Source organism: Vigna unguiculata, chromosome 9, assembly GCF_004118075.2.
Source record: "Vigna unguiculata cultivar IT97K-499-35 chromosome 9, ASM411807v1, whole genome shotgun sequence".
Taxonomy (NCBI): Eukaryota; Viridiplantae; Streptophyta; class Magnoliopsida; order Fabales; family Fabaceae; genus Vigna; species Vigna unguiculata.
Window position 1 is genome coordinate 3,198,152 of NC_040287.1, and position 24,386 is coordinate 3,222,537.

The window sequence follows — 24,386 nt, forward strand, 5'->3', positions numbered from 1 at the left end:
GCAGAAAGAAAATGCCCAGAATCAAGCATACTCTTGCATGTCCCCTTAATTTCGTCGTTCTCGCTGAGCCTGCCTTCCCCTACTGCCATGGTGCCATTGTTGGCCACAGCACTGAGCATCAGACTTCTAATACTAATCCTTAGTGTCTTATTCAGAAGGGTAACAAGATCTGGTGCATTGAAAACATTGTTATGAAGAGGAATCCATTAGTCTGGAACATTTCTTTCATGTCATCTTTCATTTGACAAATTCCACCCTTCATTCTAGTGATAGCAAAAGCACTAAATGCACACCTTAAATTTTGTCTATTAAATTCATAAACTTGGGTAGTTTCTCCGAAGCTGTAGTGGATAATGCTAGCAGATGCAAAAGAAAAATGAAAACACATAACAAGCACAAATGAAGCTGCTGCACATATGTTGTAAGGTAATAAGAACAGACATATCCCAATGAAGGGGAACAGGTTATAGAAGTTCAGAAGCAGAAAACTATCAAATGTTGAATAATTATATCCACATTGAGTTGACTAGAGACCAAACTAGTGAATACCTACGATGCACCAACAGGGTACAATGCAGAATGCCTAAGGAACTAACAAGTTAGCAGTCCAGCATGATTTACAGGGGTCTGATACCTACCCCATAACCCTATTATATATATGATATCAAGGTTTTGCTCTCTTGTTGCTGCATGAGGGGCACTTGTAGTGTTTAATGTGCTCAGCCCGGGCAGGAGTGATCTTCACACACTTGCCATGAAACCACTTCTCGCATATGTCGCAACAAATCCAGAACTCATCGGATGCGTAGTTCTCCCCACAAGCACCACACAAGGTCTCCCCATGTTCCTCGTCTTCTTCTTCGTCCAATACTTCCTCCTCCTTCACTTCTTGCTTTACATACTTCACAGACTCAGATCCTCGCTATTTTTATTTTGATCCATATAGCAGACAATAATGTGAAAATGACAATTTAGAAATTATATTCATATATTATGATAATAAGACATTTACTACTTCTATTCAGACCATAAAGCTCAACAGTGACAAAGTAGTTAAAATAAACAGTGCAATTATGATACTAAAAATGGTCAAGAAAACAGAAAACTCAAACATGAGCAGAAGTAACAGGATATTTTACTTACCTTTGAACCGGACTTTGATTTGCTGCTGTTGCGGTCTGACGACTTCTCCTTTGCCTGTTTCATTGCAGATCCAGTTACGACCTCGAATATAGTAGGCAGATCATTAATCATAGTGAACAGGCGTTTCCTACACAAAGAATTACACGTAATCAATGGTCAGGATACAAATAACAAGTATACTTGCTTTGAATGAATTATGTATTCCAACACATACATGTATTGTATTGCTAACTAGTCACGAGGGGCATATAAACCCATGCATTACATGGGAATTTTATTGCCATCAGCTTGTCATGTAAATCCATGGAAACAATGCAAAGTGCCAAACTCTCTTTTTTCCACAAAGAAAAGTTTAGAATCTTAAAGTCAAATTCTTAATGACATTCTTTCCAGATGAGTGCACACGAAAACATAGGCAGAAAAACACAGAATTGTTCATGCAATAGTTAAATAGCCTAAACCATTTTGGTCCAGTATTATAAGCAAAGGAAAGACAGTAAATGACACAGGGCATAAGAAATGCGTCTTCCTTGAGCTTTTTTAAGCTGCGCTTTTTTGTCGCAATTGCATAAATAAAACATAGCTCTAACCTATAAGCATAAGACAGATATATTAATTTCATGCTGACGATGGTCTGTGTTGACCGAAAATCTTTCCAGATAAACTATTCAGGCATCATATTTTATTAAGTCAAACAAATCATCAGAAAATATTAAATACTGCACAGATAAAAATGAAAAGTCTACGTTGCAATACTTTTCCGCTAACTAAATCTCAACTGAATACATTATGCAGACAAATAAGTCAATAATACTTCCACATAAGCATAAGTTCAGAAGTAAAAGCTACTGGCATGCATTCCAAACATGTTCTAATCCAATATCCGAAATAATTGCATAGAGAATAACGAGATAAAAGATTGGAGAAAAGAACTATTATACCTGTCAGCTTTATCAAAACCAAATCTCGCTCCAAAGTAGAAAGCCACTGACTGTAACCATGCATCACTGTGAACAGCAACTAAAGATAACCAGTCCTTTTCTTGCATCCCATCCCTAGCAAAGTTTATGCCCAATGCAGGCTCGGGAAGTTCTGGAGGAACTTCTTCAGCTGGCAAGTTAACTTCCCATTGTTCATTGGGGAATCCATATAGACATAGGTTCTCCTTTTCTGATGTAAACAGGAAAACAAAAGTAAAGCATCAATAAATTTTACAATTAAGCTTAATAGATAAACCAGAGATTGCAAGTTAGATTTTTCAAACACTTGAAAAGTACTAAATGATAGAATAAAATGAAAAGAAATCCACATTTAATTTTAACTCGAGATGAAAGAGACAACCAAGCTGCAAACGAAGTAAGAAAGAAAACAACAAAAAAATATAATTAGCCATAGCTATTAAAATCAACACATGTTAGGAAATTAGTCTCACTTGTTGAAAGAAAAACAGAAATATAAAATCCAGCTCTTCAGATTTCTCATTATCCCAAAGTAATAAATAGAAGTAAACCAAAATCTTTATTCACTCCATACTCAGATTAACCAATTGTCAAATTCATTAGGTGAATGGATCATGTTTAAATTGATTGTGACTTTGTTTAATAGATTACATATAATGAATTATGTCTAAAGGTTTATGAAACCAATTGAATGATCATGAATAGTTATGAATGTTTAAAATCATTAATGAATGATGGACTAAGTGCTAAAGTGTATTAAATATCCTTGTTCATGTAATTATACCTCTGCCTTGAAATGGACTGCATTTCCAAAACATGTATGAAAGTAAGAATGAACGGAATACTCGATTGTTTCAAGAGAACATAAGTGTCTTCCAATGACAAGTTATCATTCCAAAATGGTGATCCCAAATTAAAGTGTGAATTTTATTAAAAGACTTAATAACTTCAAACAACTTATGCATAGATTTCAAGACCATAGACTAGAGTACATTATGCATGAAATTGATAAAGAAACAACTTTCGTAAGACTTTACGAATGATTACAGAAAGGATCATGCATGTAAAGTTTCAGTCATGTAATTGCTATGATGGAAGAGGCCACATAGGAAGAAGAACGTGCAATGAGAGGAGTGGCTCTGTATTGTGAAATAATTACGGTGACCCTCTGTCTTATACTGTTTGACTAAAGATCTCACAAATCCTGGAAAATTAATCCTATCAAGAGAATTATGTCACTGAAGAAGATATTCTCAAAGCAAAGAATAATTGTAGTCGGTACCAAAGAGATGATTGTAAGGTTTCTTTGGCAAGTGTGGTGATGAAAGATCAGAAAGCCAGCTTGAGAACCACAATAGTAGATACAATTCGTCATTGGTAGGTGAGAGCCCACTCTAGGACCCAGGATAGTACACACTCAAGACAGTCGTTCACTTAAATGAAGTAAGTCCACTAAGTTATGGGAGTTCTGGAAGTCTTAGTAAGAGCGGATCCGAGTTATGATAAGGTAAGAACACAAGCAAATTTGTAAACAATGCGACAAGGAAAAAGGAGAGATTGTGATAACTTTTAGAAATGAATGATATGGTTTGTAAGCATGTGAAAGGTCTTGTGTTTGTGACTTAAGAGTGGGAAACTCTCTCCATACATAACATTTTTCTGTCATATGGTGTATCCACAACCTCGCACGCACACATGGATTAGTGCCTTTGAAGATTGGTGGGCACATGAAGCTTTCATGGATGAAGATCATTTTGTGGGCCACCTTCGATTCCACAATGTGTCAATGTATGATCCTCATGCCCAACCAAGGACTTAAATATTTTATCATACTGACACAGTCAACAACACGATACTACCATACCAATGCATTAGTCGAGATAGTCAACTTATCAGATTCTTCTTCTTCTTCATCATCTACCGAACTCAACTTCTTTCAAAAGAATTCTAGAACTGTACCTCCTACTCAACTTACTCCGAAAACCATGTTATCTATTGTCTGCCCACCATCACATCTAACCTTAGTTGGGGAAAGCACCGGGAGAATGGCTCCACCAACAGTAAACTTGGTGGACAACAACTTAGAGGAGGAGAAATGGGTTGTAATCTTTAAGAAGAATCAAAGATATTAGTCGCAAAATCAGATGATGACACCAACATGAGAGAAGGCTCTCAAGGTGGTCCAGGAGGAGGATCTCACATATTCTTCCCATGGAGCTTTTGAGAGACTCTCCAGCATGTATTTGCTTTTGGTAGATCTAGAATTCAAAAATTTGTATATTTGGTCATCGCCTCTTAATTATTTCAATATTAGACTTACATAGTGATCTTTAGTATGAAGAATGAACTTTGGCCAAGCATAACATGTACAATGTCAATGTGGGAAATCTTGACGTAAGAGTATTTAGCTAAAATGAATGAATATTAAAACAACACAAAAAGTTATTAGAATATATTATAGAATAATAGTGGAGTCCCATTCTTATATGTTATAACTTGCAAGTATTGTAAATCACAATTAGCTTCTTTACTTATTGTATTGATTCATCAAAATGAAACGTTTTATTTTCAGGAAAAAAATTGAAAACCATTGTATGTTATGGAACTTAGTTTCCCATAAGAGTATTTTTGTCACAAAAAAATACAAAAAACGCAAAAGGGCTGTATAAATAATAAAAAAAAAGGAGGGTGTAAATAGAATCTCCTCCCACCCACCCCAGAAAAGCTAATCCAGGCAGTTCAATTAATCAGAATTTAGAACATAAAATTAGCTAATAGTAAAACGTCAGAAGAAACAAAATCATCCAGTTGATTCAGCTTAGTTTTGGGGTCTAGGATGACAAGAACCCCGTCCATAAAAACCAAAGAAAAACGTCTAACAAGTCCACACATCAAAGCCACAATGCACCGCACCCACCAAACAGCAATGTAAAAAAAACATCAAGCACTAAAATTGTGCTTCCTACACGGACATCTTCAAGAAAAAAGAGCCACTTGGATTAAACCAGCAACTCAATTTGACATTTAAGCAAATCGCAAGCTCAAAAAGTTCACACAATCACTTCGTAAAAGCAAAAAGCACAACGGAAACCACTAAAATTTAAAAAGGAAAAAAAATCAGTTTTCATATTCACAGACAATGCAGTTAAACGACCAAGTAACGAACCGTCAAGAAACAACGGACACAGAAGGGTTCGAGAAAGAACGATAAAACAGAACGACAATTGGAGAGTGAAAAACACGCAGAAAGAAGCAAGAAGAGAAGGAGCGTAAGAGAGAAGAAAAGTGTAAACCCTAACCAGGATCGCACTGCTGGTAAAACTCCTCAACATCTGCAAAGACAAAGAAAGACACGGTCAAATACAGTAACTAAGTTCAGTGCTTAGAATTTGAAAAGAGAAAAGAAAATTATAGAGAGTGAGAGAGAGACCAGTGGTAAGGGCTTTGATCATGCCAGACCTGCGGCCCTTGAAGTCCCGGAAAACCTCTTCGACGGTGCGGGGGTTGTAGTGGCCGCCACTGTCCATTGTTCTTGCGCTGCAGAAGAACAATGCAGAGAAGAAAATTTGAGAAGAAGGTAAATAGGGAAAATTTGAAAGGGTGATAAAGGAAGAAGAGGATTAGGATTTGCAGCAACATAAATAAAAGAGAGGGAAATGAAATAAAGCGCGTATATAGGGTGCGGATTTAATATTAGAAAAGAAAAAATAAATTAAATTAAATTAAATTATTGTATGATAGTTTTTTGTTGTGTAAGAAACAGATTTTTTTCTTTCTTTTTTTCTTTTTATCAGCGAACAGAAAATATACTTAACATTACTTTTTGAAAAAAAAATATTTCATTAAAATTTTAAATTATGATTGTCTAAAATTACAAAACAGTCAAATTGAGTTTGTGTAAACTACTGAGGTTTGTTTATTCTGACTTTATATCCTTTCCAACCAAACTTCTTTTATTTTTATATGTATATGTTAAATATTTTTTAAAATTATTAAATTTTGTTTTTAATTTTAATAAATTTCCTTTACCTCAATCGAGTTTTTTTTTTCTTGTCGATAGTATATGGTCTTCATAGCACTTTAAAATAAAACGTTATTGGGAGTAAAAAATTTAAAAATTGTTGGAGACTAAAAATAGAAAATAAATTATCAATTGGGTTTTAACCGATGATAATTAGTTTTGTGAAAATGAAACGTGTAATTTAGTTACATAAATTGCTTTCCAAACTTTAGAATTTAATGTGAAGTTAATCCGTACAGAATATAATTTAGTGTCAAACTTATAATTAAAGCATTTCAATTTTACTTAAAATGAAGCATATTCTTTTAGGTGTTTGGAAAATTCGTGCATATTTTCTTCGTTAAGTTGAAGTGGGTTTATTTCCTAATAGTATGCACCTTAGAAAGTGAACATTTTTTGTTCGTGATCTTCAAATATATAAGTTATTAGTCAAGAAGATTTTTTGTTAGAAATTGGTTATTTCTGAAAACACAAACAAGATTGACTTATTAAAGAGTTAACACTTTATTTAAAAATAAAAATTGTATTCAAATTGTATTTGGAATTGTAAATAAAAATAAAAGTGATAAGTACTTAAGAAAATAAAAATCGTAAAATTGTTTTTGAAATTGTGTTTTTTTAGATAAATTTAAGGTTTAATTAATCGTAAGGTACCCAGTTTGGTACTAGTGTGTCAAATTGGTACCCGCTTTTAAAAAAGAGTCAATTGCATCCTAACTTTTGAAAATTGCTTCAATTAGGTACCTTTCAGACAGAATTGACTAACGTCGTTAGTCAACGTGCCACGTGTCAATCTGTGGTTTTTTTTATTTTATTTTTTTAAAATTTTAATTTTTTTTAATTTTTTAATTTTTTTTAATGTTTTTTTTAAAAAAAATTAAAAATGTCACGTGACATTGTAATGCCACATGTCAGTGTCACTATCAGATGTCATTGTGATGATTTCGATCTAGTCCCCATTTATGTTTTTTCGTTTCAATTTAGTACCTACTTATGTGTATTTGATTCAATTTTGACCTAATAATTTTTAATAATTAAAATATTTTTTAATAAAATTAAAAGTAATTAAGTATAAAAGTTTTAAAAAAATTAAGTATTTGATATTTATATTAAAATTTAGTGGTAAAAGTCATTTTATTAAGTCATTTTTAATAAAAAAAATAGCATAGCATTCATACAAATAATAAATTTGGTCTGAAATTGAGAGAAACATTATAAATATTAGTACTTAATTTTGTAAAAATATTTATACTTAATTATTTTTAATCTTATAAAAATGGATTACAAAATATTTTAATTATTAAAAATAAATTGGGACAAAATTGAATCAGATACACGTACTTAGGTACTAGATTGAAACAAAAAGACATATGTGGAGACTAAATCGAAATCAACACAATGACATCTAATAGTAACACTGACACGTGGCATTACAATGTCACGTGGCACTGACAATGCCACGTGTCACACACAGAGACTTGATACGTGGCATTTTTATTTTATTTTTTTAAATTAAAAAAAAATTAAAAAAAATTAAAAAAACCACAGATTGACACGTGGCACGTTGACTATCGGCGTTAGTCAACTCTGAAAGGGACCTAATTGAAGCAATTTTCAAAAGTTGGGATGCAATTGACACTTTTCTAAAAGCGGGTACCAATTTGACACACTAGTACCAAACTGGGTACCTTACGATTAATTAAACCTAAATTTAAATTAATACTTATTTTAATATATTAAAAAAGGTTAAATATATTTTTGGTACCTTAAATTTTAAAAAAAAGTTGAATTAGTTTATTTTCAAAATTTTGATCCAATCTAGTTGTCAAACTTTATAAATACTTAAATTTAGTCATTTTAATCCAATTTTGTTAAGTTTTTTTTAACGTTTCATGATATTATTTGAATTGTTTATACCATTTGATACACTTTTGTTCTTAATAAAATTTGGTTGAAATAATTATATTCACACGTACATCAAGATAAAGTAGTAAATTGATTCAAATTTAAGAAAAAAGAGACTGATTACATCTTTCACTCAAATTTAAGTAAAAAAAAACATATTCAATCTTATTAAATATATTTCATGGGACATTTTTGCACATTAGAGAAGCATAATATTTTATATAAAAATATAAGTATATTTTATGAAAGTTGTTTACTTTTAACTTTTATTTTGGTCAACGAGATTGAAATGAAAAATTAAAATATTTTACAATTTTTAATATTTGATTACAATGCTCAAGTTTATATATATATATATATATATATATATATATATATATATAAACACCAAGATAATAAATATAAAATCATATTTCAAATTCTATATTCTAGTTTGTGTTTTTGAAAATCATGTGCTCTGCTCTTGTTTCAAACTTCATTACATTAAGATCAAGTGTTCACATAAAATGATGGATTTGCTAAAATATAGAAACTAATATAAATATCAAACTTAAATCTAGAAACTAATTTATGTCATAATATCTATTTAGTTAGAAAAATCGTACATTTTGCTATAAATATGTTTTAAATATTCTATTATTACAAGGTCATCTTATATGTATTTTATTGACTGTGAGGGACTTCTCACTTCTATTTTGATGTTATAAATTTTTACCTATCTAACTCTCAATGTATCAGTAAAGTATGAAATCTCATCAAATTCATTATTGTAATATTCACACAAAAACTATCGACAACTTGTTAATTACTACATGCATGACACGTGTATTTATCATAATATAATATCACTTTATTTATTCTTTAAAAAAATTCAAAACATATTTTATTTTATACAAAATCCATGTAGCACATTATCCATCAATCGCTGAAAAAAAAAAACGTTATCCATATTTACAATAAAGATAAATGTGAGTAAAGGAAAATCAATACTAAACTTATATCAACCAACCATGTATAACTAAAATTCAAGTAATAGAAATTTAAATAAAAAATAAAATAATGCTTGAATTACAAGTATGTTACTTGCGAGAGCAAGACACCGATCAAAATATAATATTTAAATAAATTGTACTAAAATATATAAAGAAACACAAGTTAGCCATATAAATATTGAAGATAATTTTGATATCATCATAGTTGATATTGTTCCCAAGTCATAATTATAGAATATCAACCCTAAAATATTTTATTGATTAAAATTGTATTATAAGTATTATTGCTATAATAACTTTTGACTTTCAACACAAAAATAACTTTTAGCTATCTATTAATCTCTCCATAACATCAAACTAAAGTATTTGATGCCATTTATGGTTAAATAAAAAAAAACATTTGTGAGTATATACAAAAGTTGTTTTAGAGGTTATAAGAAAAACTCTCAATGAGAAAATATATAAATAATTCCTCCTACTTTTTGGAGACTAATTTTGAAATGTGAAAGATTTACAAATAAAACATTCTAATAATCGTATTGTAAATAAACAATTACTAAGAGTAGTAAGAAAATTGTGAAACTCTTTTGCATGTCATGTTCACATGTTCCAACTAACTTATTTACTGATTCATTTAATTGTTTTGCATGAGATATAACTAACACGCAGGTATCAATATTGCATTAGGTATTTCTGTAATTAAGTATTTTTTCAAAAATATATTAAGCAAGAAGATTGAGTGAGTTTCTTTAATTTATTTTTAAGAATAAAACACTTTTTTATGTAAGAACAAAAGGAATAAATGTTTACCACTAACTCCTTTTTAAATATTTGAAAAACAAATTATATAAAACTATACAAATCTGTAAGTGAATAACTAATTTGTAATTTTTTTTATCATCAATATTTAGTTATATAAACAATAACACATCAACGTGATGCATTTTGTGGAAGAACCAATCTTCAGTATTGTGGTGAATTAAAATTCAAATAATAATAATAACAAAATTGTCTATATTTAATATTTGCTATTATCTCAAATAATATCAGCTTAAGAAATACAGCGTAAAAAATAAAAAATATAAAAATGTCATCTCATAATGTAGATTTTTGTTTTCATTCTTTATCATTTTCTCTGGCCCATGACATATTAGAGACCACTTTTCATCGTGTTTTCTTTGTCAGGTCATTTTCTTGTTTTTGTTTTCATTTCATTTTCCAGTCTTAAGTATGGGCTAAGACCAAATCCAAATCAAAAACTTTGCTCTTGCCGATAAAAACATTTCACTGCTGTTGTTAACGGTTAACTTTCTGATTATAATAATATGACAATACAAACTTTAAACCATTACATTACATTTTTCTTATCTCCACACCCGTTCAATTTTAAGTCCGTATTTATAAAAGAAAAATTCTGAAAAATTTTCAAATCAATAATTTTATAATTTTATTTTTAGAAAAAATCACTTAAATTCGTTTACTTTATATTCTATTATATATATAAAAAATATATTATGTTATACATAACTCATATATATATATATATATATATTATATCTCATATTATCATAATTATTCAAAATTATCAACACTCATAATATTGTATACTTTAATTATATTATTTCTAATATTTTATATTGTAATGACTTTTAAAATTTTATAAATCTACATCAAATTCTCAATATCAAAATATAAACTTAAATATACATTTACTGTAATATATGTATTTAAATAATCTAATTTACTAAGTTTAAATATTTATTTACTCACTCTCGAATTCACTTTATAATTTAAACACACACCCTGCAATTAAACCAACATTTAAAAAAACTATTTCTTTTTTAACCCAACCCAAATTCAGTGGATGATTTATTTGTTCAAATCCATCTAGACATTTCTAATTAACATGTTATGTCTTACTTAACTCAGTTCATGTTGTTCAATCAATCCCTTTACTGTTCCATAGTAACATTAAGGTATAAATACATATTTGGTACCCCAACTTTTTCGGAAAGTTCAATTTGATACCCGAACTTTAACAATGTTCAATTTGGTACCCAAACTTTTTAAACGGATTTATTTTGGTACCTTCCGTTAAACACTACATAACGCCGTTTGGCTTCTGTTGAGATTGCAGTGTGCTGGGGATACGTAGCAGAAACAATGGTTCAGATAAAATGAGTTGTAATCCCCCTTTATTTGTAAACTTTAAGTGCCCTATTTTGTGGAGAGTGCCCTAATAGGTGGTTTTCTCTTATTCTGATTTTTCTAGACGTTGAAGAAATATCAAGGGCTCAATCATCTTCCTCTTGCTCTCACAATTCATGGTTAATGCGAATCAAAGCTTGTCATGTAATAGTGGTGGCTGTATAAAAAAAATATATCAGCACTCATTCATCAACTCAAATATAAAAAGCAGGAAAGAAAACTCACCTTCACAACCAAAGATTCTTCTTCCACTGCCAAAGTTCCGTCTTCCACCGCTGAAGCTTCTTCTTTCTTCTTCCCAGCTTCGCCCTCTCCAACGAACGGAAGGAAATCTCCGTCCTTATTCTCCGATCACCGAACACAAATCAACCATCGAACCCTAATTCCTAAATTTTGCTTTTGCCCTACTTTTCCGTTCTGCAAATTTTTCGATTTCACATCCCTAATTTTGCCCCAAATCGACAACAACGGTTTTCTAAAATTTTTACTTTGATTTTTTTTACCACAAAAACCTCGTGCCTAACCATTGTTTCTGCCACGTATGCCCTACACAGTGCCACCTCAACAAAAGCCAAACGGTGTTACGTAGTGTTTAACAAAACGTACCAAAATAAACTCGTTTAAAAAGTTTGGGTACCAAATTAAACATTCCTAAAGTTCGGGTACCAAATTGAACTTTTCGAAAAAGTTGGGTACCAAATCTGTATTTATACCTAACATTAATATGTATTTGATTTTTGATCTGAATTATCTTTTTCTAAACTTATATTTATATCTGTATATAATTTTTTTTCACTATTTGGTATTCACTTTGTCTTCCGGTTACCATTTTATTTAAATTTAATTGAATTTTTAAATAACAATTTTTATTTAATTATTTTTTCAAAATAAATAAATAAAAATTATATATAATTAAAAAAAAATTAGGAATCCCATGTCCCAACAAAAAGCAGATTCCTCTTCTCTCTCTCACTCCAACGACACATATTTTACGCACCCAGGCACAAAAGTCATAAACTAAAGTTACAAAACCAAACACAAAAAGTAACTAAGACAAACACCAACAACGCACAATTTCTCTTCCCCCTCGTACCTGGTCTCTTTCGTCGTCCAAACACTCATTAATCAATTTGCACAATCCAAACACACTCTTAAACCTTTTCTTCTTTCGGTGTTCTCTTCGGAGAATCTCTGACATAACGGTAGCGGAAGGAAGAGCGTACCATCACTTCGCAAACTCCATCAGAAAGAGAAAAATGCTCACGTGCATAGCACGTTCCAAGAAACTCGACTCGGCGAGCGACGATCCGAGTTCGCGGGGCGCCAAATCGCTAACATGTCAGCTGAAGGAGATGGCGCTGAAGGCGTCGGGATCGTACAAGCAGTGCGGTCCGTGCGCGCCGCCGCAGAGTCGACTGAGTCGCGGGGGCGAGTCCGATTCGGAGTCGTCGCGGCGGCGGTGGGGGAAGGAGCTGGAGGCGCGGTTGAAGGGGATTTCGAGCGGCGAGGGGACGCCAAGCTCCAGCGGGAGGAGAACGGTGGTGGTGCTGGAAGAGGAGGCGGAGCCGAAGGAGTGGGTGGCGCAGGTTGAGCCCGGCGTTTTGATCACGTTCGTATCGCTTCCGCGTGGCGGGAACCATCTCAAACGGATTCGGTTCAGGTACGCAATACGCATCTCTTTCAGTTTCACTCTCACTCTCACTCTGTGTCGTTTTGTTGATTTGGGTGCCGTTTAGAGTTTGGACCGAGTCTCTTTGATTCTGGCTAGTGCCCTACTGATTCTGATTCTTATTCTGATTGTGATACTCGCTTCTTATCTTTCGTTATCTCATGCATACCAAAGTTAATTAATGCTTCGATTTAATCCAATTAATACGCATTTTGTTAAAAGTTATTAGAACTTTATATTATATTTTAAACGTAAGAAATTAGTGATTTTAGTTTTTATCTTGTTGGTTATGTACGTTGATTTTTTAACAATATGTAACTGATCATCAGTTTATTTTTTCAACAAAATAGACTGAATTTAGTTTCTTAAAATTTATGCATGGTGCGTTAGCTTTGATCAAATCGATACAAGTCTTGTTTTCTGAACTCTCCACATCCTATGTTTGGAGTGATGCATGATTTTGCATGAGATGAGTGATGATGATCCTCCAAAAACATTTTTTTCCGAAAGCAATCAAAATTTTATAACCAGAGACCGACAATGAAACAAACCCTTTGTCTATTTTGTTTTGGTTAGAAAATGAAACATGGATTGGAACAGGTATCTAGTTTGACCCCTTTATTTCTGATCTGATGATTGTTATTGATTATGCTCACTCATCTCTTCCATATACGTGATTAGTGTAGTAGCATCCAAATCTCGAGTTTTTTCAACGCCATAAGTGATTAAATTGAATGAATCGTTCTCTGTGTATTTGGTGGGTCCATCTTCCCCTGCTATTTCACGCCTTTGCCAAAAGCAATCCTTAAAGTGGGTCCAAAAGTAAAACCTATTGTGGCTTGAGAGTGGACGTGGGTCAGTGTTAATTGTCTTGGGAACCTTTAAAACTGGGTCTTGTCGTTTGGTCGGAGGGAGCTCTTACACGTTAGTTTTAGGAAATTGACAAGGATAAAACGGTAATTTTATTTTTAAAATTTTATAGTCTATTTTTAAGATATGAATATTAAATAATTCTATTTCAAAGTTTTTTTTATATCCAAATAATAAACACAAAGAATGTATATAATCTTGTCTTCTCTCACCTATAACAGTTTTTGTCTTTTGATCTGCAATGCTTCCACATCTTCTTTCACACCATAACTATATACAAGACAAAATGTGAACATCTACTAGGTGGGGACCTAGTAAAGTTGTAGATACTAGAGAGATAGCATAGCTTATAGTGTTGTCCTATTTTTTTTTGCCAAACTTCGTATTTTTGTCTTTTATCACATCGTGAAATAAAAGCATGAAATGGTGACTTGAGGTGCAATCTCAACCAATGTATATAGGCCATAGGGGTGCTGGTGGGTGGGTCAATGTATAAATGATTTTCTCTTTCTCTTTTTGCCCCACGATTTTTAGATGAGAAATTTAATTAAGAGGCATACTTAGATCTTTAATTAATATTTAAACCTACTGAAAACATTTCAATCATTTCTTTGTTTGGTGCGATTAGTGATGTGGTTGAGACTAAAGTTGGGACCCACTGCTTTCGATTGTTTAGACAACTTCTCTGTAAGGTCAATGTTGGCCTTAGAACAACTTTATTTTTCTCACGGAATGATCGGGTTTGCTTTTAATTATTCATCAGAGAATTCTTTGTCAAAAAGCATCTACTCGAGTGACCTAACATAATTGAGAACAGTGTCATACACCACTGTAAATTAAATATTTGGTCAACAAATTAACAAAAACCATAATATATAGCAGCAAATTGCGACTAGTTGGATGCTTCAACCATAGAGTCTCAAGGGCCATTCCTTTCAATGATGCACATGGAACAAAGCATAATCATATTATACGAGTAACATCGCCAAAAAAAAAATGACAATGGAGTTGGCCAAATAAGGACAAAACAATAGAAAATAAGAATGTTCAACTATCGATGTTTTTTCATTATTGTTAGATTAAGATTGCATTGTTAATTTCCAACATTCTGATGCTAAGTGTCATAATGTTTTTCATTCTCAGTTATACTTCATATGATACGACGCCTTAAAAACTGTGTGGTGAACTGAATTATGTTTATTTTTTATGTATAGTCGCGACATTTTTAACAAATGGCAAGCTCAGAGATGGTGGGCAGAGAATTACGACAAGGTGATGGAACTTTACAATGTTCAACGGCTTAACCGGCAAGCTATACCTCTTCCAACTCCACCAAGGTCTGAAGACGAGGTAACGTTTGAATTTATCGTGCTCTTACACATGTTGTAATTGTCTGCATCATGTTACTTCACCCAAATGATTAATTTAGGAAGTTTTCTTTTATAGTTTATACATTAAGAGTTTTAGTACAATGTTAATTTCTGACGTATCTGCATGTGCAAGTGCAATAACTTGAATCACTTGGGTTAGAACTCAGAATCGTTACTGCTCATATCCGTAGATACTGTACTGTAGGTAACATTTATTCATCAGAGTATACATCAAGCATAATCAAGCAGTGAGAGAGAGAGAGAGACAAAAGTGTACTGTAGATCTAATGAGAGAGAAAAAAAACACTGTAGACGAGTGTTCTAAGAGCAGAAACAGAAGGGTGTTCTAATCGTGGGAGTGTCTAAAAATAGTATTCTATCTTGTGTCATATGTCATGCTTGTTTGTTTTGGTTATTTGTTGTGTTGTATGACAGAGTGTGTCCCTGCTGCAGTTAGTCATACGGTTTTGTCATCCTCATCTACATTTTTTCATATTTTACCAAGGCGAAAATTTTGATTACATGTTTAGTGTTGTTGATTCGTTTTGTTGTGTGGGTTGAACGCAGAGTTCAAAGCGTGAATCAATAGAAGAGATTCCTGTGACACCTCCGATGGGCAGGGAAAGGCCACCGTGTAATATATTCCGTGGAGGAGGAGGAGGAGGGGTGGCAATGGGGTACTCATCCTCTGATTCGTTCGATCAGCATTCAATGCAATCACGGCATTACTATGAACCGAGTGGTGTGAACTCAACCCCGAAGGTTTCCACCATTAGTGCTGCTGCCAAGACAGATATCTCATCATCAATGGATGCTGATGCTTCTATCAGAAGTAGCTCATCTAGAGAAGCTGATCGCTCTGGCGATTTATCGATCAGTAATGCCAGTGACCTCGATGCTGAATGGGTTGAGCAGGATGAACCTGGGGTTTACATTACCATCAGAGCTCTCCCTGGCGGCAAAAGGGAGCTCAGACGAGTAAGGTTCAGGTATGCTACCTTCGCACAACTTTTATATGTTTTCGATTATGTCATCGATTAGAGATAAAACAAATTTTAAGTATATAATTTCGTGCAAACTTCACAAGCTGATTTTGTAGGGTTGAATTAGACTTAAAGATTTACTTCTTAATATGATATCATAATCATGAATTTGAGCCTATTTTAATGATGCTTGTTAGGTCTATTATTGTACTCGTTATCAGACCACTCATGATACCTATATACCTCGATTCTTAAGAATCTGCAACTTTGATCTTTGATGATTCAAGTTTACATAAAGGTTTTTCTGATATTTGGTCTAAGGCTCTCTATGTATGACCAATTGCTAATTAATTTCATAAGCATGTTTGAGTTTATTTCTTGGCTGTATTCTGATGTAGAAGTGTAAGAAATTTATATGTTTTGTTGTTTGCTGCAGTCGAGAAAAGTTTGGGGAGGTGTATGCTAGACTGTGGTGGGAAGAGAACCGTGCCAGAATACATGAACAGTACTTGTGAGATTCATTAAAGGGGGTGGTTGTGGAGGTGATCTTTCTTTTTAATTTGCTCAATTGATTTATGTTTTTGCTATATATATGTATGCCATCTATTCCAGTTGTTTTTGTTTAAACCAGAGGGACTAAATGTAGCTTCTGCTAATCAGGTAGCAATTGTTTTGTTCAAGCTCATAAGTAATGAGTGTAAATTACATAGATCTGAAATTGGGCACAAAGAATGAGTCTACTCTTTTAATCTCGCAACATTCAACTTGCAACTTCTACGTTCAGAGCAAACATGTCTGTCATAATAGTTTTCTATAGCATTATTATCACTGTTCAACTGTAATTTGCCTTCAAAGATACAACATCTTAAGGAAAGTTTGAAAAGCTCTTAAAGATAAAAGGTCGGATAGTACTATTAGCAATATTAGAAGAATTGAAGCAGAGCATAAGAAACGAAGTTTAGAAGCTCAATCAAGATATGAACACGAGCAATGAATTAAGTTAGTCCAAAATGATGAAGTGGTCGTAAGTAAAGTTGAATTAGTAACTCAATTCTAATAACTAAGAAGGTCTTAATTTATGTTCTCTTCTCAAGTCTGCGGAATGATATTGTAAGGGTCAATCATTTGTATTTAAGGTCTCGACACTTAAATGATGTGAAAACTATTGAGAGTGTGGTAGGAATATAAGCTCCCAAATCGAGGTCTAAGGAGAATGACAAATCATCTCAATGGAAGACTAAAGGGACTGATGGTTCGTCTTAAAACCTCATCATCGTTCTCACGGTGGACACCAATGTTCTGATCCCAAGTATGTAAAGTGACATCGTAAGGAACAATTGTCATGCATTTGAGGTATTGTTTGCTTTGGAGTCTATGTTCATCATAATTTTGTCCTTAAAAGACATATCAGAGAGTGAAAGGAGGAAAAAAATATTTAAATTATCTTTAACCTGGACTCTAACGATATGAGACTATTGGCCTTTACATGTTTTAGGAATTGTGTCATCGATTTTGATACCCCTACTCTAAATTATTTCTCTAAATAAATTTATATAAATAAGTAACAAACGATAAATATATTAGTATTGTCACAATCGTCCTGAGTCTAACTCGATACTCAAAGATAGATAAAAAGTTCAAAATTTGATTCAAAATCTATGGGTCTAAGTCTTATAATAAGTTTTGGTTTAAGACTATTTCATCCTGCACTCCCACATTTTCTTCTTGCACTGTATAGCCAAATGGAAATGAGCCAACTAACTTTGATTTTAAAATTAGACGATGATAATTTGATAATTAAATTTTAACAACTTTCTTTTACAACATGAAGTGATATTTTACAAGTGATTTTGGAATATAGAAAAATAAGAAAATATAAAAATAGAAAGAGACTTAAAAAATGTCAGATGTACGAGAGAAATTTATCAAAATTTAGTTATCAAATTATCTTTATCCTTTGTGACAATAGAAGCCACCACACCTCCATAGAGTTTCTTCACTTCCATTGCCGCTGCACCTCCAGACTTTTTCCACCTCCATTGGCAAAATGCCTCACCTCTATTGCAGGAAAATTGCAACGCCATGCACCTCCATTGCACCTCCATAACACAAAGCTCTGCACCATCATTGCTTAAAGCTAGTGAAGAAGAAAGGGGTCCTTCATGTTGCATCGTGCGTCGCGTTTGAGAGAAGTAAGTGGCTTTGAATTTTCGTTGTTGGCATGTTGTTGGTGGGTGTATCTATGCCAAGGGGTGTTTGTGACGCGAAACTTTTTTGGATTAGAAATACATGTCAGATTTTCAAATCCGTAATGAATGTAAATTTATGTAACATATGAGATTCTACGGTCTGCAGTGTAATTTCGGATCCGGAAGCATTTAAAAGACTATACAGTTCGGAATATATTTTTACATGTCGAATTGTACAATCCATCGTGGAATTCAAAATCTCGTTATAGACTATAGAGTCCGGTATATTAAATCCAAATGCATTCGGAATTCGAAACACATTCAGTCCAATATCAGCGTTTAGGAACATGACCATGTTTGGATAACGGAAGATGGATTATGGTGACCTCAAACTGTAGCTTCCACGAATCCATTTGACACGATTTCTCTCAAATACGCTTTCTAACTATGTCTTTGTGGGAGAAGAATAGCATAGGTGCATGAATAGTGGCGCAAAGAGTATTAGGGTTATAAATAATTTTTAATGAAGGGTATTAAGGTCATTTGAGTAGAGTCATGGAGGTGCAGAAAGAAAATATGAAGGTGGAGGAAGAAATCTCCTTGATTTAATTAAAAGATATTGTAATTTAGAAAATATTTTAGCATAAAGATAAAAGAATTTATATTTTATTATTATTTTTGTATTTTGTAACTGACATATTCTTTTATCCATATTTTTGTTTTATTATTATTATTATTATTATTATTATTAACATGCATATATGTTTTTTATTTGTATTATAATAACTGAATTTAAATAAATAGTGATTTAAAGTAATAAAATAGTAAAATAATTATTTTAATTTAAAAAGTAATTAAATTTAAATTAACATTCATTTAAAGGGTAAAAATAAAAATTTAATTATTTTAATTTAAAATCACGAGTAAATTAATAAGAAAATGTGTACAAGAAAAAAAATAGCCTAATTTATTATTATTATTATTTTCCTAACAATTTTGTCATGTGTTTTAAACAAAACATTATTTAACTGAATATGTATTTTTTTGCTCTTATCTTACTACTCTAATTTCCTTAAACTTTTTGTGATATCACTTTCACAATACAAAAAATAAAGATGTGATTCATAATTAAACTTGAATTTAGTTTACTTTTTTATGTTCTAACTTCTCATGCATATTTGAATTTTATAATGTATTTTACGAACTTTCAGGCTTTGCTACAACCGATAAGAAGTCATTATTTATTTGAGATTATATTTATTTGATAAGATAGTATTATGATAAAATATGATAACCATTATATTTTCTGTTATACACTTCTAAAAGAATAAAGATAAGAAACTAGAATTAAAGTAAAAACTATTACAAAATATTACAAAATACAGAGAGACAAATTCCGCTGTTTGAAATTCGCCTCTTTCAAAATTGATTTCGCAAAGTTTAGAAGAGAAGTAGCTGGCAATACAGCAGAAAAGTTGTGCGGTTATTTCGTTGAAACTGATTAAACAACAACGCAACTGTGGGTCCCACACCGAGTGCGGCACGTGTGGGAAACGGCGGTGATAATCGTTCGTCGATGATTCCTTCTTTCAACGCTTACCGCGTAAGCAAACTTTGATCAAAAGCATCATCACCCAATCCCAAACCAAGCGCATAACATAACGAGATCGCAGGCTTTTACGTTCTTCTCTCGTCTTTTACATTTTCCATTCGATCTCTGCTGAGGTTGTTCCTTCTTCTCCATAACCATGAGTTTCATCTTCGGAAAGAGAAAAACACCCGCAGGTTTGTTAATCATCGCCTTCTGTGTTCAAAAGACGAAATCTATGATTTTTCCAAATGGGCTTGCTTTATTTTGATTGCAGAGTCATCACTCGTCATCAAAATCTTTACTTTTCTAATACTGTTATGTTCAATTGAACAAAGGAGATACCCCGCAAAACTTGTTCGATCGTTTATGCAAAGTTAAATTCTTTGGATGATTATATTTCGCCCCTTTGCTTTAATTTTTCTTCTTTCTGTTGTGATTGCTGTATTGCGTGTTTAACTTACGATCTGTTGTATTTTTTCGCTCTTGCTATCTTGTCTCCTTCTTTTGATAAGATTCAGAGATTTCCTTAAAATTTGCACTTTATATTCCTTTTCTTTTCAATTTCAATTAGAATTATGCTTTGCAACTATCGGAATTATTATGATTTTAGTGATCCACTAACTGGCACGTTAAGTTGTTTACTTTATTCAAACTTGGTGTCTTTGAGAGGGTTATTGCAAGTTTCCAACATGCGTTAACAGGTCTTTGATTGATTTGGTGTCATTCAGTAACACTGCATATTGATTTTATTGTACCTGAACATATAGTGTATGACTTTCAGAGCTTCTGCGGGAAAATAAGAGGATGCTGGACAAATCAATTAGAGAAATTGAGCGCGAGAGGCAAGGTTTGCAAGCACAAGAGAAGAAATTGATTTTGGAGATAAAGAAAAGTGCTAAACAAGGCCAGATGGTATAGTGATTGTGTCCTAAGTCTATTATTTGTCTAGTTTTTAGTGGTATGTATGGTGAACATGTCTTTTTGTGAATATTTTAGTATAGTTTTTTTATTATGCAAATTTATAACACCTAACCTATGCTGTTTGGTAAAGAATTTGGAATGGAATTTTCTGCTCTTCCCTAGAAGAAAGAAGAGGCATGAGCTGTTGTGATGATACTGTTTTTCTTATTCTGACAACTTGGTCTTTGCCGTGTGTTGTTTGTCATCTGATATGGGGCTTTATCATCAAAGCTGTCTACTGCTCCATTGACGTTTTCACAATCTGTCTCAGTGACCTTGAAGAATTTTCTTCTCTTTAAACAGCAAGTTGAAGCTATCAATGCTTGTATCAATGTGTATTTCATTCAGGAAGTCCACTTTGGAAAAACCAATAAAGCTTACCTGAAACAGGAGCAACAAGATGCTCTCATGCATGCCACAGCTCCCTTAAACCTCAATTGGCACTCAGCTGTGCAAGAACTTTCAGCTCCTTTTGCCAATAGTACTTGGACTTTAGTACCCTTAGACGAAGAAGTTGCATTGTCCAACCTTCAGGATTTGAAGCAGTTAAAACTCTCTTGCTTCCAAAGCATTATTTGGCCTAAAACAGGCCCTACTTGAGAGGTTCGCTAACACGCTACATAGCCTTGTCAGCTGTGCAAATATAACTCATCTCTGTTCATATTAACCACTTTCTGCCACTGTGTTTACATCCCTGTCTGTGTTGATGACATTTTCATTACAGGGAATTATTATATCCTTGTTCAGCACCTGAAGACTGAGCTTAACTCAGTGTTAGCCCTCACACAATTGAGGAATTTGGATTACTTCTTGGGAATTGAAATTAAATATCTCCCCAGTGGTTCCATCTGCTTATCTCAGGTACAATTGTGATCTATTTGCCAAAGCCAACATGTCAACAGAAAAGGGAATTACCTCTTTCAATCAATACATTGGATAATGATTGGGAAGATTCTTAGATGCTTCCAATGTGTGATCAACCATAGGTTATCGTTTCAACCTTCCAATCCCAAGAAAACCTAACTATTGGCCCATTCTATTGGCCTTAGACCCAGACAGCTAAAGATCAACATCCGGGAGCTGCATATTTTACCTTGGCCCGAATCTGATCTCATGGTGATCTAAGAAGCAGACCTTGGTTGCTCACTCATGTAGAGACCAAATGTCTCAGCTTTTCAAACACTACAGCAAAGATCCTATTATTCGGTCTCTTCAAGAACTACAAGTTCCTATTCTAACACTGTTGCCTTCTGTAACCTAACTAGGTACTGTGTCACTGGCTCATAATCCAGTACTTCACTATCGTATCAAACATATTTGGATGTCTCCTTTGTCAGAGAAATGGTTATCGGTATTAGCAGAAGTCTCTGTATGTCATGTATGTACCCTCTAATGATTGGATTCTAATATACTTACCAAGCCATAGACAACACAAGATTCCATGGTGAAGAAGCAAACTCAAAATGGTTGAGTGGATGCTGTAGAGTTGAAACACATGGTTATCTATAGCTTAGGTTCTTCTAGGTAGTTGCAGTAGTCACAGCTGTAAAAGTTAATAAATAATTGACTAATTGCCAGGCTGATTGTTCAGATCAACTAGAATGACGATATCATTCTAATTTGCTGGAGGAACACTTTTATATTCCCTTTCTTTTTCTTGTTTATCCCGGTTTCTATCTACCACAGATGTCTAATAGTATGACATTAATATGGAAATGATAAGCGATTTGATTATTGCAAGATAGTGGAACTGACTTGCTCTTGATGAATTTGGTTTGGTTTCTTTTCAACGTTTTTAACCAATAAATAAGATTAGATATTTACTGTAAATCTAGATTTGTCTGTAATGGCATATATGTATGTCTGTTGTTTATAGTTAACTATTGATTTAACCTTTAAGTTGGGTTGTTCAGGGAGCTGTCAGAGTCATGGCAAAAGATCTAGTTAGAACACGGCATCAGATTGAGAAGTTTTATAAGTTAAAATCTCAGCTCCAAGGTGTATCACTCCGAATTCAGGTATGTCATTGTGGTGACTTTATCTATTGTTCTGTAATTTTTGTTTCTGGCATATATGGTTAATATAGGGTAATGGTTCTTCCCCAAGGTCCATGGCATTTTTTTTTTCTTGATATATGATTAACTGGCCAACAGTCACAAAATTTTGATTAAAAAAGACGTCTTTATGATATTGAAGTGCTAAAAGGTAGTTTCTTTTGTACTTAACTTGTTCAGACTTTGAAATCAACACAAGCAATGGGTGAGGCTATGAAGGGCGTGACAAAGGCCATGGGGCAAATGAATAGGCAGATGAACTTGCCATCTTTGCAGAAAATCATGCAAGAATTTGAGAGACAGAATGAGAAGATGGAATTGACATCTGAGATGATGGGAGATGCAATAGATGATGCTTTGGAAGGAGAAGAAGATGAAGAAGAAACTGAAGATCTAGTGAACCAAGTTCTTGATGAGATTGGAATTGACATCAACCAAGAGGTATATGATTATGGCTTCCCATTCATCATCATCTCTTTTCACCTGAAAGTAAATGAAATGAGTCTGTAGAACAAAGCATGATGATGAGTTGTTTTTGTTTGATTTGCAGCTTGTAAATGCACCATCATCAGCTGTTGCTGCCCCAGCTGCAAAAACCAAGGTACCTCAAGTTGAAACTACTGGGAATGACGATGGAGGGATTGATAGTGACCTACAAGCTAGGTTAGACAATTTGAGAAAAATGTAGTCTATATCCTCTATAGATTGATTATATCATATCAGGGAACTCCAGTTTTTCTGGGAAAAAATTGATGCTCATATGTACCATATAGTATAATTGAGAAGTTGTGCCAGGATTTGATGAACTCATGATTATAAAATGATGGTTTTTAAAGTAAATAAATTTAATTTTGTTGCACCTTTCAATTATTTATTTTAAGCAAATCTAAAAGTAGAATAAAATTCAAAGTTTATTATTCAACCTTAAGCATTCTCTTAGTTTTTTCAAATAAGTTGAATTATCAATCTTCGAGTATTATCTAAATAAATAACTATTAAAGTAAAGATTTTACACTTGCTCGAATTGGTCAAAATCAAATACATAAAACACTGTTTTCAAAGTTTATATTAACATAATCAAGGTTAGTTATACAATTATACATCCATAAATAAACTAATAAACTTTTAAGGTGAACTTATCACATCCAATTTCAATTGTTATAATTTAACTCAACATTCATCACAACTAATGCTATTATCAAGTCATAACTTTCATTACCAACAACAACAATTTTCATAACACACGCATAATTGTTTAATCAATTCAACAAAAGTGCAAAACTAAGTCGAAAGTATCTTATAAAATTTTTTCCTAAATTCTAATTACTCATATCTTAAGTTCAATCTCAACTAATGATATTTATTTTCTTTACTGTAAAGAAAAAGACTAAACTCAAAATGCCACAATGAAAATTTGAGAAAACTGCAAGATTCTAAAGATATAAACAACACAACAAAAAACAATCAAACTT

The 24,386-nt window shown here is 32.8% G+C and overlaps 3 protein-coding genes across 3 annotated transcripts; 2 read left to right on the forward strand and 1 right to left on the reverse strand.

The window, feature by feature from the left end:
* Window positions 1-392: 392 nt before the first annotated feature.
* On the reverse strand, window positions 393-5,744 carry LOC114196275 (PHD finger protein ALFIN-LIKE 4-like). The gene is made up of 5 exons (XM_028086868.1): window positions 5,533-5,744; window positions 5,402-5,434; window positions 2,085-2,313; window positions 1,144-1,270; window positions 393-922 (listed from the first exon to the last, which is right to left on the reverse strand). Exons 1-5 carry the CDS (start codon window positions 5,627-5,629, stop codon window positions 665-667), a joined length of 744 nt encoding a protein of 247 aa, XP_027942669.1. The 5' UTR covers window positions 5,630-5,744; the 3' UTR covers window positions 393-664.
* Window positions 5,745-12,209: 6,465 nt separating this feature from the next.
* LOC114162249 (protein Brevis radix-like 4) lies at window positions 12,210-16,860 on the forward strand. The gene is made up of 4 exons (XM_028046076.1): window positions 12,210-12,888; window positions 14,982-15,117; window positions 15,705-16,126; window positions 16,557-16,860. The coding sequence occupies exons 1-4, from the start codon at window positions 12,485-12,487 to the stop codon at window positions 16,633-16,635; spliced, it is 1,041 nt and encodes a 346-aa protein (XP_027901877.1). The 5' UTR covers window positions 12,210-12,484; the 3' UTR covers window positions 16,636-16,860.
* Window positions 16,861-19,796: 2,936 nt separating this feature from the next.
* On the forward strand, window positions 19,797-23,773 carry LOC114163386 (vacuolar protein sorting-associated protein 2 homolog 1). Its single transcript, XM_028047694.1, has 5 exons — window positions 19,797-20,094; window positions 20,682-20,812; window positions 22,774-22,878; window positions 23,095-23,355; window positions 23,465-23,773. Exons 1-5 carry the CDS (start codon window positions 20,058-20,060, stop codon window positions 23,600-23,602), a joined length of 672 nt encoding a protein of 223 aa, XP_027903495.1. The 5' UTR covers window positions 19,797-20,057; the 3' UTR covers window positions 23,603-23,773.
* The last annotated feature ends 613 nt before the right edge of the window (window positions 23,774-24,386 follow it).

Excerpts from the sequence above, each read along its gene's own strand:
- LOC114163386 (XM_028047694.1), top strand. The coding sequence starts at position 20,058 with ATGAGTTTCATCTTCGGAAAGAGAAAAACACCCGCAG. Across the intron at positions 20,813-22,773 it reads GTGCTAAACAAGGCCAGATG|GGAGCTGTCAGAGTCATGGC; the intron begins GTATAGTGATTG and ends TGGGTTGTTCAG. Across the intron at positions 22,879-23,094 it reads GTGTATCACTCCGAATTCAG|ACTTTGAAATCAACACAAGC; the intron begins GTATGTCATTGT and ends TAACTTGTTCAG.
- LOC114196275 (XM_028086868.1), bottom strand. The coding sequence starts at position 5,629 with ATGGACAGTGGCGGCCACTACAACCCCCGCACCGTCGAAGAGGTTTTC. Across the intron at positions 2,314-5,401 it reads TTACCAGCAGTGCGATCCTG|AAAAGGAGAACCTATGTCTA; the intron begins GTTAGGGTTTAC and ends TGTTTACATCAG. Across the intron at positions 1,271-2,084 it reads GGTTTTGATAAAGCTGACAG|GAAACGCCTGTTCACTATGA; the intron begins GTATAATAGTTC and ends TTCTTTGTGTAG.
- LOC114162249 (XM_028046076.1), top strand. The coding sequence starts at position 12,485 with ATGCTCACGTGCATAGCACGTTCCAAGAAACTCGACTCGGCGAGCGAC. Across the intron at positions 12,889-14,981 it reads CTCAAACGGATTCGGTTCAG|TCGCGACATTTTTAACAAAT; the intron begins GTACGCAATACG and ends TTTTATGTATAG. Across the intron at positions 15,118-15,704 it reads CACCAAGGTCTGAAGACGAG|AGTTCAAAGCGTGAATCAAT; the intron begins GTAACGTTTGAA and ends GGTTGAACGCAG.